This window comes from Crocodylus porosus, unplaced genomic scaffold (genome assembly GCF_001723895.1).
Source record: "Crocodylus porosus isolate Cpor-Errol unplaced genomic scaffold, CroPor_comp1, whole genome shotgun sequence".
In the NCBI taxonomy this organism is placed as follows: Eukaryota; Metazoa; Chordata; order Crocodylia; family Crocodylidae; genus Crocodylus; species Crocodylus porosus.
The window spans coordinates 11,120,379-11,137,847 of NW_017728928.1; the positions used below are offsets into that span (position 1 = coordinate 11,120,379).

Here is a 17,469-nt window from a genome sequence, read left to right on the forward strand (position 1 = left end):
GCCGCCCGGCACCGGGCCCCCCTCGGGCTGCCCCTGCCCCCGACCTCCTCCTGGCCGAGCGGGATGCTCCAGCCCCCGCTCCCCTTCCCGCAAGGGCACGTGCAAGGGGCAGAGGAAGGGACGTGGAGGGAAGGACGCCTCTCTCTCTCCCCCTCCAGCAGTGGCCCCCAGCTCTCTGGTGCGCCTGGACCTGTTCTCAAGGATCTCTCTTCCTGGCCAAAAAGGGGTCCTCAAGGGAAGGGAGTATCACCGCGACGTGTTGCTGACTGGGGTATACATGACCAACGTGGCCAGAGGACCCCTGAACTGAGCTGAGCGCAGGCGGGTGTGATGTGGGCTTCACGCTTTCCTTTCGCTTTCTGAGCCTTGCTGTGTTTTCATGGCAGCCAGCCTGGGACCGCTGCATGGCAAAGGGGGAAGAGAAATGTCTCTGCTCTGTGCTTGCTTTGCCCAAGTGCACCCACTCGACCCAGTCCTTCCCAGCATGGTCAATGTGCAGGCTGTGATGTGCCCCTTGAGGCGGAAGTGGCTGCAACTCCCATTGTATGGGTGCAAGCGAGGGTCAGGGAGACCGATGCCAAGGTCCTCGATGAACCCAAGGTACCTAAGCTTTCTTTAGGCACCTAAAAACTTCAATGTTCTGAGCCTACATGGCTTGCCCAAGCTCACGGTGGGACTCAGAGAAGGGTAGTGCTTGTGGATGCTTTACAGCCCAACTGTATTCCTGACTACTTAATGATCTGTTCTACCTTCCTTCTCGTCTGTGGTGACTGAAAGAGGTAAAACAGTGTAGTTTGGTTATTCAGAGCACCCTCTTTGGTCTCCTTTCTTTCCTGAGCTACTTTAGTCCTTCTTTTTCCAGCTCCTGCATTTCTCATTCTTTTTTTGAGGGTTCAGAAAGGGGAGATTTTTTCTTTTTTAAGTTTCAAAATCTTCTCTAGAGGCAATGCTAAGTGCTGATCCCAAAGCCTGTCTCCATTCAGGTGTATGTTATAGGGAGCTTTGATCTGAATTCACTTGTGGAGAAGGATTATTTGGGTGGCCCAAAACCCTGCTTAGCTCTCATTAGATCAGCAAAAAAACTCAGCTCCTTCCTTCTCTTTTTCCTCACAGTTGCCACCAGACCTGTTTTTTACATGTCTCTGCGGAGGACTGTCTAGAACAATGATTCGCATCCAGGGTGATATGGGCCTATTAAGGATATTGTGAGGGGCCACGCAGTATTAGAATCGGAGAAAATGAGGGTTGGAGGGGACCTCAGGAGGTCACATCTAGTCCAACCCCCTGCTCAAAGCAGGCCCACCCCCAGCTAGATCATCCCAGCCAGGGCTTAGTCTAGCCAGGTCTTAAAAACCTCCAAGGATGGAGACGCCACCACTGCTCTGGGTGACTTGCTCCAGTGTTTCACCACCCTCCGAGTGAATGAGTTTTTCCTAATATCCAATTTAAACCTCCCCTGCTGCAACCTGAGCCCATTGCTCCTTGTTCCATCATCTGTCACCACTGAGAACGGACCAGCTCCAGCCTCTTTGTAACGCCCCCCTCAGGGAGTTAAAGGTGGCTATCAGATTCCTTCTCAGTCTCTTCTGCAGACGAAATAAGCCCAGTTCCCTCGGCCTGTCCTCCTAAGTTATGCCCCCCAACTCCCTAACCATTTTTGTTGCTGCCTGCTGGACTCTCTCCAACTTTTCCATATCCTTTCAGTAGTGAGGCACCCAAAACTGGACACAATGCTTCAGATGTGGCCTCACCAGTGCAGAATAGAGGGGAATAATCACTTCCCTCGATCTGCTGGCAACACTCCTACCAATGCAGCCCAGGATGCCATTAGCCTTCTTGGCAACAAAGGCACACTGCTGGCTCACATTCAGCTTACTGTCCACTGCAACCCCCAGGTCCTTTCTGCAGAGCTGCTGCTTGGCCAGTTGGTCCCAAGCCTGTAGTGGTGCATGGGATCCTTCCATTCTAAGTGCAGGATTTTGTACTTGTCCTTGTTGAACCTCATGAGATTTGTTTTGGCCCAATCCCCCAGTTTGTCCAGGTCACTCTGAATCCAAGCCCTATCCTCCAGCATACCTACTACATCCCCCAGCTTGATGTCACCCGTGAGCTTGCTGAAGGTGCAATCCATCTCATCTTCCAGATCATTAATGAAGATATTGAACAAAACTGGCCCCAGAACCAAACCCTGGGGCACGTCACTTGATACCAGCTGCCGACTAGACCTTGAGCCACTGATGACTACCCACTGAGCCCAATGATTCATCCAGCTTTCTACCTACCTTACAGGTCATTCATCCAACCCACAGTTCCTTAGCTAGCTTGCAAGAATGCTGTGGGAGCCCGTATCAAAAGCCTTGCTAATATCAAGATATATTAACATTGTTAAGTGTGCAAGCACCTGCACATGAGTCACAAGATAAACCCAGAGATTGCAAACAGGAATCTTTTACTTCACAAACATTCTGACCTACTTCTGACCTGACTGTCTTTTCAACAGGGGAAATGCTCTATTATTTTTTCCATAGTCAAGAAAGGAGTGGAAGCTAAGAGCTGGCGTGTTTGAAAGGGTGTCTTGAGCCTAAAAAGGTTGAGTACCACTGGTCTAGTCTAGCACAATAGTTCAAGGTTTTTTTTTCCTGAAGCTCTGAGCAGCTGCAACCCCGACTAAGCACCTCTGAAAGTAAGCTCATAGGGTGTTTCACTTGTTACGGCTCCTTTGCCAGGATCCTTGTTCATCTTGTTGCAGCTCCTTTGCATTTTGGGGTTTTTTTGTTATACATGGGATGAGGCTGTTGATATGTCCAATGAATTATTACCCAGTGGCAGCTAAGAAATTGCAATTATTTCAAAGCAGCTGGAGAGAACTGTAATTTGCTGGCAGTAAAAATACTGGTCTTTGCTTTGCTCTGTCCAGTGTCCAAGTGGATTCAGAGGTGCCAGTTCAATCCCCAGACCTGAGCTCTGAGGTCTGTTTGCTTAGGGGGAGTGGGCAGTTTGCTGGGTGTTTGCTTTGGTGTCAGCAATGGGTGGAGGTAGAAGTGGGTAGAAAGCCTGAGCCTGGTGGAGTTTGCTTAGGATGTAATGGGCACGGTTGTTTTCTGACTGTGCTGTGTGCTTCGTGTTCTTTGTCCTATGGGGACCTGGATAAAGGGGAAAGGAAGAATGAGCCATGCTTTGAGATAGGACTGGCTTGGCAATAGTCTGGCTTGCAATCCCACTAAGAAGCCTGGGGTCTAGGTGGAGGAAAGAGGTCTATCCTTGGGTATTTCTACAGATGTATTCATACTGGGACCTTAAGAAGACTTTCCTGGAAGATGAAGAAAGCCTTGAAACAGAAACCACTTTGTGGCAGCACGGTGCCCCTAGCCTTCTCCCAAACTGTTGGTGGTAGCAGGGATTCAGTGGTAGCTGCTTTAAAGGAGAAATGCCACATTTCCTGCTAGATAACAGCATTGTGGTCAGATGGGAGACCCCCTTGCAGCAACTTCTTTCTGGTGAATCTCCGCTGGCAGCTTCCGCCCATTTGCACTCCCTCCTCTCCTGTTCCTGACTTGTTTCCTTTCCTTCTTATTACCTTGTTCCACCCAACTTGGCTTCTCTGTCCCTGCTCCCCCCCAGAGTCAGAGGTTGCCGGGTCTGGATGCCAGCTGGAAGCTCTGTGAGGCTGGGCTACATGGTTTTGTGGCTGAGTGCCATGGGGAGCAACAACAAGAGCCTCAGGCTGGTGACCGCTTTGACTGTAGTGGTCACTGGCATTAGAGATTTGCAATGGATCATGGAGGGGAGAGTTTCAGAGAGCTGCTTGCTGCCCCAGAAACGTTGCCCTGCCTGGGGAACAAGCCCAAACTAAGCTGGGGAGGAAGGCTGAGCTGGGTGGGGTCTGCAGTGTCTTGCAGCTGTCCTGTCCATCCCTCATCTCTCTCATCCTCCTTTGACCCCTGTGCCTTCTTCAGCCTACCTTGATGCTGTCCTACAGAGAAATGCCACCCCGTGGTTAAGAGAGGCCAATTTAAGAGAAGTGAAATGTGAGGCTTAAGCTGCAGGGCAGCGTTCTTAGGTGTGGGACTGACACCCAGATGGAGAAGTGGAGGGAGCTCGAAGAGAAAAGGAAGTTAATAGCTTGCACAAAACCTTGGGACCACGCGCTGTGCTTGACAATGCCACCAACCACCCAGATCAGTGCCCTCCTCACAGGCCTACCCCCACCATGATTTCAGGTCAGCTCAGGTCATGGCTTGTCCCCCTACTCCTGCCCTTCCCCTGGCCCTATTAATGAGTATTTGCCCCCCGTGTTGTAGGTGATGCTGCTTGGAGATTCAGGCGTGGGGAAAACCTGCTTCCTGGTGCAGTTCAAGGACGGGGCCTTCCTCTCTGGGACATTCATAGCTACTGTCGGCATAGACTTCCGGGTGAGACTGCTGCAGCTTTCTGCACTGTGGGAGAGCCCCTCACACCAGCTCAGGGCAGGAGAGTGAAATAGTCCCCACCCCACCTCATCCTCTACCCCGATCATCAGTGAATGGAGCAGAGGTGTGAAGAGGTGGTCTTGAGCAGTTGAATTTTACTGTAAAAATTACCAAAATTGATAGTCTAGACTAATAAGATATGGTAAGAGTGGACACTCGATAGATGTCTCTCTCTCTCAAAGCCAATTTAGGGACTACTGCTGCTTTAGACTGGTGGGGGTTTTTTGCTCTGCTGCATGGTCATCACAGTGAAAGACAAGGAAACTAATTACCATATTCATTGTGCTTGATTTATTAATAAAGAAGGGGAGCAAAGAATTAAAAACAAAACACTTGATAATGGTTGCATTGCTTCCAATTCCTCCTGTGTGACTCTATGCAGAGCCTTAATAGAGATGATAATGCTACAAGAATAGATTTCATCTATAGAGAGGACCCAAAGGACCTTATTCCTTAAATTAGTAGTGTGTCCTAGGATCATAAGAAATTATGGTGGGAAAGGACCTGATGAGGTCATTTAGTCTAGCCCCCAGCCCAAGGCCGGATCATCCCTGACTAACCAGCCCAGTCAAATGTCTGGCCAACCTGCTCTTGAAAATGTCCAAGGATGGAGATTCAACAACATCTCCAGGTGCCTCTTCCAGTGCTCGACCACCCTCAGAGTCAGAACGTGTTTCCTACTCTCCAACCTAAATTTCCTCTGCTGCAATTTGAGGCCATTGCTCCTCATCCTGTCCCTTGCAGCCACAGAGAAAAGCCCATCCCCATCCTGTTGGATAACTAAAGCAGATTAGGTGGGCAGAGATGTTGCTTTAAGGATTGGGGAGTCCTGCTGATGGGTCCCTTGCACATCTTAAATAGTTTCTCAGTGGGCAAAGATGAGTCATTTCAGCCCAGTCTTGTGAAACCAAAGAATGCATTTAAGTTAATTAATGGTGAGATACCATTTAAGGAGTTGTTTTGAGACTGGCAAATCAGTGAAGTGGTGAGTATCTCTAATCCCACTACCATGTTTTGTTTACTAAGGGTTAGCTCATGTTTCCTTCTCAGAATAGGTGGCCAAAATGCCCAGCATTTAATTGGAGAAGCTCTCAGTGCCCTACATTACAACTGTGGTACTCCATTAAAATCTTTAGAAGAAGGCTTTCAATGTAAAAGTCTTGGCCATGCTGTACACATGTGTCGCCATCACCTGTTGAAATCCGGTGGTGCTGTTACCTGAACCCAAAAAGGTTGCTTCCTCTTGACACTGTGTTGTTCTTGGCTGTCTGGTTGCTTCTTGCTTGCACAAGTAATGAACCATGATGAGTGCTGGAAAGCTGAGCGGGGAGCAGAGATACAGACTTGCTTGTTCAGCTTGGAGAGGTTTTTATAGTTCTGTCTTCCCATAACTTTGTGGAAGGAGGAAAACTCAGCTCTTTCCTGCTTTACTGGGTTTGGAATTAGCTGACTGGCTCTCACCTTCACAGGCTGCTCTTATCCAAGATATTGCTAAAGATATTGCTGTGCAGTCTGGTTAATGTATATGAGGCATAAATCAAGTGATCTTTTGTGTTGTGGTGGGAAATTCTCTGAGTATAATTTTAACTTTTTTCTTTTACTGAGTCCATCCTCAGAGAGATCCTTTTGGTTTCCTGAGGACATAATAGGAGCTGAAATTCTGTTTCAAATAACTGAAGTCCAAACACTGTTGCTGTAAAAATCTTCCAACTCTCAAAATGGTCTTTTCTTTACTGTAATTCTTAAAGGGAGTTTTTAATCTTGAATAAACAGAAAAAGAAGTCGTTTCCCCTTCTTAACAAGCTGCGGAGAGATGTCTCTTCTTTTCCTGAGGTTGATAAGAAAGTTGCTTAAGCATTGTCAAATACTTACTTCCCCAATTAATATCAATATTTTTACACTTGAATGGGTGCTTGTTTTTGGATCCAATTGTATCAAATGTCCTTCCTGTATTTTCCACAAACTGTCTTATGTAACAAGGGATCAGAAAGCTGTTATGTGATGGGAGGTACAAAGAGATACAGTACTTGCAAGCATGTATCTCAAGCGAGACTTGTTATCTCAGGCACAGAAGAAGCAATAAAAGGTTTACATGGCTGACATTTTCTGCAGACCATTTTGCATCCATCAAGGTCTGCTGGCTTGCCAATGTTTGTGAGATAAAACACTTTCAGTAAGACAATCTTTAGCACCTTTTGAGCAGGTTTAAATTAGAGATATTTTCTCATGAAGCAAATGTAAGAGGCTCGTTTTATGTCACAGTCTGTGGCTCTGAAAAACACATCCCTTTGCTCTTCCAAAATCTTTTGAAACATAAGTATCTGGCAAGCTTGTTCTAAGGAATAAAGATCATGACTAGACCAAACTGGTATCTTAGGCTATAAACAGATGTTGCATTTGTCCTGAGATAAAACATTTTCCCCCAGGACAAAGTGCAGTAGTTCAGATACCCATGCCCATTGTTAAATCCTGGACAAGATAAGAAGTACTAACAGTTTATCCCAGGACATTGTAAAGTGCAATTGTTATCCCAGGGTTGCATCATTGAATCAATGGGAAAAAGCACAGTGCATTCAGCACACTCACTAAATCCTGATTAGATGTGTGTGCATGCCAATCTCGGGGCATTTCTGTTCTGGAACAAACCCGGGCACAACTTGTCCAGGAACAAATGTAATGCATGTTCCTAGCCTTATACAGAGGATCTTATTCTTCCAAGAGATACTTTTTCTAGTGGTTGACTGTTGGCTAATTGGTTCCTAACTTTACAAGCCACCATTTAAAATGTGCGATTGAAGACTTCTATTAAGCATGTGATTCAAAGCACAGATTTTAATAAGCAGATGAACTATACACTTGAAAACACCGCCTAAAAGAAAATAACAAAGAATATCCAAGAAGGGATAGAGCCTGCCTTTTCAGGTCTGTGTGAAGGCATTTGGGTGATTTGTGGCCAGTGGTGTTACGTCTTCTGACATTTCAAACTCGTCCATGGGTGACAGAAAGCAAAGACCCCTTAGAATTCTTTAATTAGCCTGAGCATCTCAAGTAATTAAATACACTTTAGGTGTTTTATACTGCAGCTAGGAAAGTAATTGCCAATATCTCTTAAAGTCACTGAAAGATGCAGGCAACACTGTAATGATCTGCTGATAGAAGAGTAAATGATGATTTTATTAGTGAAACTACATTTGTGTCAATATTGAGATTTCCAACCCCCACCCACACACACCCAATATAGTCTAATCAAACTTCTTCCTTCTTTTATTATTGGAATTGCTATTTGCTACCGAAAAGAGGTCCAGTGGGGGAACAGTGGGGATGGGTGTGTGTGTGTGTGGGGGGGTGTCTCTTAATTCCCTTCCCTATTCCCCCAGTGTTTGGGTTAGCAGATGTAATTTGGGGATCGCAGCTGTGACCCAAATGCAGGAGGTCCTTGAACCAGTGGCCCTGCTGCAGCTATGGAAAGCACCTGTCTGTCTTACCTAGAGTATTCACAGGGCACTCTGCCTAGGGAATATAGATGCTGAAAATGCATTAGACTAAGGGCACCACAAGATGGAACCAAATTGGGCTCAGTTCTTGCTGTCCTGGGATGAGTGGGTTCCCTTCTCCCCATCATATATTTACAGCCTTCTTGTGTTTGGGGCCTGATCCTGTTACACTGGTGTAAGCTGGGACCTAGTCCTTTGAATTGAGGTCCACTGGGTTCACAATCTGTTCTTACATGGGAAAATATGTCCCTCAGAAATACATTGTATGAGGCTTGGGTAGGCATACAGGAATGAGGAGAGAGCCTGAGGAACTATAGAGGTGTGAACCAAAGAAATCCAAAGCTTGGGGCTTTATTCTCTCATTATCTGAACTTTTTGAGCCAACAGGATTGAGCTGGACTTTAACCAAGAATTGCTTCTAAGAAGATGGCTATATTTGTATTGCCAGAGCCTCTTTGCACCCTGCTGTCCAGAGATGGAACAAAATGATGGTCCATTTGGGTCAGTAGCAGCCTGTACTTGTGAGATACGCTGGGGGTTTGAAAGACACAGAAATGAACCAGAAATGTCCAACGGCCTGTACTCTCTCAAATGAGTTTCAGCTCAAGCTTTGGGCAATGGTCCATTTGTTTAATTTGTCCAAGTTGCTTCACCCTGCCCCAGCTGCAATGCAGATGTGGGGGTGTAACTACTTCTCATGCAGGGTTGTGCGTTCTGGAGCTCTGGGTTTAGTAGTGTACTGTGGGGGATGTCCTTCTGGTGCTGTGGTCTGTATCTGTGTGGAGTAAAGGTGCTTTCTTGTTGTCAGTGACTTTGTCCTGTCTTTGCATTGCCCATCCCTGTTTCATCTCCCTGCTAAATTGGAGAAGGACCCCTATTGCACTTGCAATGATGTGTCCAGCGTATGCAGATGGAGAGGCAGAGTCAGTTCCCAGTCTTGGCCTTATATGCTGCTCAGCTTTAGCTGTCACAGCAGCCCATAAATGTGTCTGGGCCATGAAACCACCTGTGTTGTGGAACTGGGTGTTTCTGTGACAGGCTGAGCATCAGATCCCTCAAGAAAGAAGCACATCGCAGCTTGGGGGATTGTTTCCACAGGGCGAGGGCAAGCTGTGGGGATACTGCTAATAAACACCCATTACTGCTTTTTTAATCTTGGTCCTGGAGCTCTGAATGGGGGTTAAGAAGACATGTAACAATATATGTTATGGGGGAGTGCAGGGGGGTTAAGGCTTTTTTTCTGCATGTCAGTCTCTGCTTCTGTGACCAATGTGCCTAACCTATAGGATCTGCCAGGTGCTCGTGATTGTAATATCTGAATATCAGCACCAGCAGAAGCTCCTAATCTCTCCAGCTGGATGTTTCCCTACCTGGAAAATTCCAGTTCAGGTGACATGCCTCCTGGAGGGAAGGCCAAGCCAAGTGCCATCTGCCTGACCACCATGCGAATGAGTTTCCCTGGAATCTTGTAAGGGATAGGAGTCCTTGAGTAGAAGGCCTTGACTTTTCCTGCTGCTGCTTCAGAGACAGACTCAGGCAAGGTCTGCTTATGTCTTCTCCCCTTGGTCTGTAGGCTTTGATTCCAGCATTCACACCCTCCAGAACCAGCGGACTGGAGTAGTAGGAGTCAAGGTGATCCATGGTGATGCTACAACCCACAAGGGAGCACAGCCAGCTTATCCCTTACTCAGCATGACTTTCTTTTCTCTTACAGAACAAAGTGGTGACAGTAGATGACGTGAAGGTGAAATTGCAGGTGAGTCAGGGAGTTGGTGAGGAATTGATGGTCATGCTGCAGAGTTCAACCCCTGGCACTGAGTGTCTAGACAACCAGGAGGCCAGTAAGTGGCCTTTATCTTTTTTTTCCATGCATCTCTCTTTGCTAAGGTCCTGGTAGGAAGGAAGGGAACATCCCTGGGGAAGACTATGTGGGGGTCTGCAGAATGAAAGGACTGTCCTAGGGAGCACTGCAATAGAGCATAGCACACCCGCGCTACGTGGGCCATACCCCAGGAGGCTGGAGCATTGGGCATGCTGAGAAACTCCCTTGTGACAGTGTATCAATGCCCCGTACCACAAGATGCTCTATCCCCTCAGAGTGTAGTGTATGCAGAGAATAGTGCAGTGTATTCTGCTTCACTACAGCCCTTCTTAGCATAGTGCTTCCAGCGTTTGCCTCACATGCCCCCAGGAACTCACAGCCATCATCTTGCTGTGGCCTCAATTCCTTTCAGTCCAGACCTCCAAATGCCATTGATTATAGCTTGGAAACACCCTAGCACACTGAGGGCAGAAGGGACCAACAGTGGCCCCCTTGCACTGACTCAAGTTTCTTGCCTTCTCTTGTTCTCTAATGCTGGCACGCTGCTGGGATTTGGAAGCTGGAGATGAAATGGGCTGCAGTGAGGCTTCTCCCCTAGTTTTTCACAGGGGCTATTTCTTTGCAGATCTGGGACACCGCAGGGCAGGAGCGATTCCGTAGCGTGACCCACGCCTACTACAGAGATGCTCAGGGTAGGTCTTTGGGTGGATTTGTGTTGCCCATTTGGGGTCAGATGGGAACGGGAATCCACAGATTTAGTGGAGCTGCTTTGCAAGTAATGCCTAGGAGCAAAATAGTTATTAAACCCCCCACTTTGTTTCTCTCGTTTTCCTTCCAGCCTTGCTCCTCCTGTATGACATCACCAGCAAAATGTCCTTTGACAATATACGAGTGAGTATCCATTGACCAGCAGCCTCAGGGGTATAACTGCTCTGCCCAGAAACTCCCAAAGAGGGTTCATAATAGACCTTCACTCCCTGGTTGTCCTCCCCCTCATCCAGGCCACTTTCTGGGTACTGGATGGACAGACTCCAAGACCCAAAGAGAGAACCTGTTGGTTCTAAACATGTGACACCTCAACATGTCAACTCCTTTGACAGCCATCAAACCAAGCAACTCCTTCCCCAGAACAGCCATGCTAGGGTAGGGCTGGGCAACATTGTTGGCAAACACTAAATTAATTTTTAAAAAATTAGCTTTACGGGTACCAGAACTGGGGTGAAATTTGGTGAGTGGTTTTATCTGCAGCTGGAGAGGAGAGGTGGGTGTTAAAAAGAAGTCAATGTAGTGATTTTTCATTTTGAAATTACCCTAAATGTCATAAAGGGAAGGGGATGAAAGATTCAGTCATCTGAAAACTAACTTAATTGTCTTAGTTTGAGCCAGCTCAAAATGAAAACTTTTTTTTTCACCAAAAAAATGTAAACACTGCCCTGAAAAATGGCCATTTTTATTCAACTGGAATCAGTTTTTCCTGGTTTAGATGGAGAACTGGAAAGGTCTATTTTGACACAGTGTCATGGGCCCTGAGATGACTGTCTGCTTTTGTACTGCCCTTCCTTCTCACTGCCTGTCTTTTGTGATGGGGTGATCCTTTAACCTGAATCCTAGGGCTGAGACAGTGTCCAGCATGAGTCTCCACTATCCTTGGCCATCTGTGAGAACTGGGAGCTACCCTAGTGCTTGGCACTTGGCTACACCAAGTCATCACTTCCCTGCCTGGCCAGTTGCTTCTGCATTAAGGTACAATGCATGAGCTTTGCCTTAGTCAAAGGGGCCTGAGAAAATAGGTGTGCTTTGAGTCCAGATCTTAAAATACTGGAACCAATCGTACAGAAAGCCAAGCTCATTAAAACTCCTATTGAAATCACTGAGGTGTTCTTCTCAGGAGTTGACAGTCAGGACCAACCTTAAGCTCTTCAACACTGAATCTCTTCCACCTGAGCTGATAGACGAATTCTGCTGGCTAGTAACAGCAGTAGGTTATTATCTAGTCACCACCCATTACAATGGTAATGCAACTGCACTGAATGGAGGTGAAATGTGCTGTTGAGTCACAAGGGTCTGGAAGAAATGGACCACATCCATACTGGTAGCTGGCACCATGCTGAAACCAGGTCACAAAGGTGTAGCTGCCTCTGTCCCATGCTGCATGGCAAACTTGGAAACCTAAAAGTACAGAGCAGCAGACTCCACAGGGTGTTCATTCAGGGACAACCCATTACAAAGGTGCCTGGTGGCTAGGGTGGGGTTGGGAAATTTTGACCAGATGTGGGTTTTTTGCCAGACAGTGATGATTTCTTGGCAGATTTGTCCTCCTCCACCTCCTCTCCCATGCACTTGCTGTTGCACAAAAACCTTCTTGTCTGTGCTGCTCATCTTGGACACCATGTGACCTCTTCCTCTCTTGCAGGCCTGGCTCTCAGAGATATATGAATATGCCCAAAAGGATGTGGTCATTATGTTGTTAGGCAATAAGGTACGTGTTGCTTCCTGTCGGGTTACTGAGAGCTTGCTCAGAGGACAGCTTCTTTGCCCCTTTTTTTGCACCGTTTCTTCTTCATGCAGGTCAACAATGTCCCAAATTGTAAGTGTTTGGATTGGACATGTGGATGGAGTTCCCAGTGTGTCTTTTGTCCACTGGCACTTTCTAATGGAGGGTTTGCCTGTCCTCTTTTCTACTGGGAAGAACAAGGCCTTCACCTGCTGATGATGTATAATTGGCTCCAACCGTGCAGGATATTGTCCAAGCTTCTGTGCTTTCCAGCATCACCAACTTCCCCTTTGAAGGGTCCTCATAGTTTTCCCCTGAAATCCTGGTATTAGGTGCAACTCAGCCATTCCGCAATGTGGAGATAGGATGCAATGTCACTGGGGCCAGACTTTGGGATCCACTGTTTCAAGAGCTGGCACTGGATGTGCCTTCTTGCCCCAAACCCAGATCCTTGGGCCATTTACAATTCTGTCAATACTCAAACTGGATCAGTTAGCACGCTTGTATAATGCTCTTCATCTTCCCAAGCTAACTATCCCCTAGCTCTGTGCAAGGCAGTGTCATTATCCCCATGTTGGAGAACATGGGATATGTCTAATGCTGCAGAAAGAGTCAGCAGATGAGCTGGCAACATAATTCCTGAGCCTCTAGCTCCCACTGCTGTGCTCAGAGCACTTGCCCATACCCGTCCCTTGAAGACACGTGGGTGTTTGCCTGGGACTGGAAGTTCCTAGGGGAACGTGACAAGCTGTTAAAAAGCGCTGAAGTTCCTGTTGGATGTCTCAGTGCCAGCTGCAGCCGGCAGATGGCAACCTGAGTCCTTGGGTTCCTTGTATAGATCCTAAAGTAGTGTTTCTGGGGCAAGGCTGGCTGGGAAGTCTCCAGCTGCAGTAACTATATCCCTTTGTTTGCAGGCAGATGTGAGCAGCGAAAGAGTTGTCAGGACAGAGGATGGAGAGACACTAGCCAGGGTGAGCCTCACTGTGGGGGTTGCGGGCTCTTTCCTTGCAGAAGGTATCTGCTGTCTGCCTTCGATATCCTCAGTTCCATATTGGCTGCAAGCTCCTGTCCTGTACTGAATAGACCTCAACTAAGGGATTTAAAAATGGCACAGCCTGGGCTCACAGGACTGCTTCAATGAGACACTGATCACATCAGTCAGCCCAGCTACAAGTACCTTGTTTGCAGCCTTAACCAGCCTGTATGAGTTGTCTGGACTGAAGGGGAGAGAAACATCAGATGTGAAGGTAGAGGGTGGAAGGCAGAGCAGGGAGGATGTGGGCCATGAGGTGGGGCCTGCAGTTGGATTTTGGGGACTAAGGAGAATGTAAATGGGTGGAGAGAGGGCTGGGAGCTGGGGGAATAAGGTTGGAGCATACTGAAGAATGAGAACTGCACTTGTGGAGTGGCAGGAGGCTCAGCTCTGGGCCTGCTGAGGTCAGAAAAAGCAAGAGAGTAGTCAGAGAGTATCTGGGCTAAGATTAAAAAAGGTGCCACCAAGGTGTGAGCCGCCTGCTCTGAAGATCTCAAGATGGGACCTTCCATCCTCATCCCAGACACCTGTCTCCTCCCATACCTCTAAGGGGTCTCTTTCCTGCTCCCCACCTTCTCCAATGCTGGCTCTTCCAAGCCAGCTGTGCATAGTGCTGCCCCTTCTTGCTTATACCTCTCTTTCACTGCTCCATCACAGGGGGCTGGGCAGGCCCTCCTTTAAGGTCCATGTCTAAGGAAACTGCTCTACTATCCTTGGAGGTTGCCAGGTTCTTTCTGGCCTGTTTGGCAAAGGGTGTTTCAGAGGAGAAAGGGAGCTGTAGGAGTGTTGGTGGTGGCAGTACCGGGCAGTCCAGTCCAGCTGCTCATGATGCCACATCCTCTTTGCAGGAGTATGGAGTGCCTTTCATGGAGACCAGTGCCAAGACTGGGATGAACGTGGAGCTGGCCTTTCTGGCCATTGCCAAGTGAGTAGCTGCAGTTCTCAGAGAGCGGCTTCCAATCTCACGACTGCCTTCTTGCACTAAGGGCAGCACTTTAGCGTGTAAGCACTGAGATGGCAACCCATGCTCCTAGGGGATTAGAAAGGCCACATCTTGAAAGAGGAAGTGTCAGTCAGTGGTTAGAAGAGTGAACTTGGTGGTTCAGAGACCCTGTCTTATAAACTTGCTGTGTCATCACAGCCAAGATGCTTAACGGCCTGTGTTTGCAGTATTTCCCAGTTTCAGAGAAGTGGTTTAAAGTTACAGTATTTATTGACATACCACATACATGCACCTTTGCCCCCCCAAAATCAGCCATCCAGAATTGGGGTGCGTGTCTGACACAAAAATGGATTTGCATGTTGGAATGAAGGCAGGGGGAAGCTGAAACAGTGGCAGGGAGCTGTGCTTAAACGAAGTTGTTTCATGGTATTTTGCCCAGTCGCTAGAAGCAGAGGCAAAGTCCCTGCTGTTTTGTCAGCTATGGGTTTAACCCTCCCACAGCTGCTGCCAAATTGACCAAGCAGCAGGGAGATGGAGCGATGCTGATGACAGGACTCTGCCTGCACTTCATGCAGCCCTGGGTGGACCAGTGCTAGGGCAGGGAAGACTCTGAAAAAAAATCTCTTTTTCTTCTGCCTTCCCAGAACAAGGTGCATGTCTTATTTGAGGGCATAGGCAAATAGGGTGATTCGTTAAGGCAGGCCCATAACTAGGTTCTACACTTTCCTTTGAAGCATTTGCCATTACGAGAGGTCAGGAGGTTTGCATAGGCAACTGCTTTGCTCCAGTACTGTGGTTCCTGTGGACAAAGTCTCACACTAAGATTTGTCCCTATAGAGTGAGATGAGAAGGCAGCAAGATCCCCGAGAGCTCTTAGCTCGGGTGGGAATCAGCATCGTTCTGCTGACTCCAGCTGGTTCCTGGCCGCCTTTGCTCTGCTCCCAGGCCAGGATGACACGTTCCAGCCTAGAGTTAATTTGTGACAGTCCAGCCTTAGGCCTGTGAATTGCCTTGGCACTGCCTCATGTTACATGGGAGATGGAGGTTACACAGAGATGATAGAAAGCAATCCCTACCCCTTCCTTCCTTCGAAGACAGGGGGATGCAGCAGCTTTGCTAATGGCAGGTGTGTTTCTTTCAGAGAGCTCAAGGAAAGAGCAGTGCAGCAGCCGGATGAGCCCAGGTTTCAGATTCATGACTACATAGAGTCACAAAAGAAGAAGTCCAGCTGCTGTGCCTTCATATGAGAGAGAGGAGACTGCTGGGGCAGAACACAGGTGCAGAAGGGTGACCCAGGCACCTGGGACAGTAAGAACTGCACAAGACAGTGGCTGGAGCCCTGCCCTCCAGAACAACCTCTAACCAAATCCTGGTAATAGTTTCCAAATAAGAGGCAGGCAAACCTACCAAAAGAGGGGAGCATGTGTGTGCGTGTGAGTTTGCGTGCATCTGTGTGTGTGTGCGAGAGGGGAAGTTATTATAAGGCCAAATAAATACCAGTTGTGGTTCCACCAGCTATGGTGAATCTTACTGAAGCGTCCGCACTGGGTTGGGTGCATCTCAGCCCTGCTGCTCTGGAGTGGCTCACGGGAGCCTTGGCTGCTTACCCAGGCCTCCAGGAATCATGGCTGGGCTTCTTCAGTCTCAGACTAAGTAAGGCCCAGCCTCTCTCTTGAACTGGGCCAGGTCAACATGGCAGCCTGGCTGGTGTCCCACAGCTCTCAAGACTAGGCAGAACTTGCTTCGACGACTACCTGTCTAGATTGGACTAGGTCAGTGGTAGCATCTCTCCTGCCTGGAATCAAGCTTCTCACTGGTTCCCCTAGAGTCCAACAAGAGAGCGGACCATAGCAGTCAAGGAGGCAAGAAAAGCCTTCTCTCTTCCTTGCATTAGGATGTGAAGGTTCCCTGCTAAAGGAAGACGAACAGGAGACTTTTTCATGTCATGTCAGGTTCCTTCCCCTCCCCTGCACCTCTGCAGCTCAAGATCCTGGGGAAAGGAAGGATGGAGAGCAGCAGAGTAAGGACCCTAAGCTTAATCTTTTCTGAAGATTCAGAGATCTTCAAATGGATTCGGACCTTTAAATTGGTCCCCTGCTTCGATTCAGAGATTCAGCCACCGAATCAGGCCAAATCTCCTCCGAATCAAATCACCACCCGAAGCTTTGCACAGCTCTAGTCCCTTGCTGAATCAGGGAGGCAACCTTGTGACAGAGGATGCAAAAAAGACTGAAGTGGTCAATACCTTTTTAGTCTTTGCAGGCCAGGTCAGCTCCCAAACTACTGCACCAGGCAGCACAATTTGGGGAGGAGGTGAGCATCCAACAGTGGTGAAAGAACAGGTTAAGGGCTATTTAGAAAAGTTGTACATATACAAGTCCATGGGGTTGGATGGGATGCACCCAGGGTGCTAAGGGAGTTGGCTGATGTGATTGCATAGCCACTAGCCATCATATTTGAAAACTCATGGTGATCAGGAGAGGTCCCAGATGATTGGAAAAGGGCAAACATAGTGCCTATATTTAAGAAAGTAGAAAAGGAAGATCCAGGGACCTACAGACCAGTCAGCCTCACCTCAGTCCCTGGAAAAATCCTGGAGCAGGTGCTCAAGGAATCCATTTCTAAGCACTTGGAGGAGAAGGTGATTAGGAGCAGTCAGCATGGATTCACCAAGGGCAAGTCATGCCTGACCAACTGGATTGCCTTCTGTGATGAAATGACTGGCTCTTTGGACATGGGGAGGCCAGTGAATGTGCTATACCTTGATTTTAGCAAGGCTTTTGATATAGTCTCCCCAACAGTCTCACAGGCGCAAGCTAAGGAAGTATGAGCTGGATGAACGGACTGTACAGTGGATTGAAAACTGGCTGGAGCATCAGGTTCAGAGGGTAGTAATCAATGGCTCAATGTCTAGTTGGCAGGTGGTATCAAGTGGAGTGCCCCTGGGGTAAGTCCTGGGGGTAGTTTTGTTCAATATCTTCATCAGCGACCTGGAAGATGGGATAGAGTGCACCCTCAGCAAATCTTCGGATGACACCAAGCTGGGAGGAGTAGTAAATACTAGAGCTAGAATTCAGAGTGACCTAGACAAATTTGAGGATTGGGCCAAAAGAAATCTCATGAGGTTCAACAAGGACAAGTGCAAAGTCCTGCCCTTGGGACGGACCAATCCCATGCACCAGTACAGGCTGGGGGCCGATTGGCTGGGCAGCAG

General features: G+C 48.0%; 1 protein-coding gene across 3 annotated transcripts in view; it reads left to right on the forward strand.

Annotated features, from left to right (window-relative positions):
• RAB37 (RAB37, member RAS oncogene family) overlaps nucleotides 1-15,766 on the forward strand; it is a 51,660-nt gene extending 35,894 nt beyond the window's left edge. For 2 of the 3 annotated variants that reach the window (XM_019542497.1, XM_019542498.1), the window contains exons 3-10: nucleotides 4,302-4,412; nucleotides 9,678-9,719; nucleotides 10,411-10,477; nucleotides 10,624-10,676; nucleotides 12,199-12,264; nucleotides 13,194-13,250; nucleotides 14,161-14,237; nucleotides 15,397-15,766. In XM_019542497.1, the coding sequence (XP_019398042.1) occupies nucleotides 4,302-4,412; nucleotides 9,678-9,719; nucleotides 10,411-10,477; nucleotides 10,624-10,676; nucleotides 12,199-12,264; nucleotides 13,194-13,250; nucleotides 14,161-14,237; nucleotides 15,397-15,502 (579 nt within the window). In that variant the 3' untranslated portion in view covers nucleotides 15,503-15,766. The remainder of the gene's footprint in view (nucleotides 1-4,301; nucleotides 4,413-9,677; nucleotides 9,720-10,410; nucleotides 10,478-10,623; nucleotides 10,677-12,198; nucleotides 12,265-13,193; nucleotides 13,251-14,160; nucleotides 14,238-15,396) is intronic. The other variant, XM_019542499.1, reaches the window with a different exon arrangement.
• Nucleotides 15,767-17,469: the final 1,703 nt, after the last annotated feature.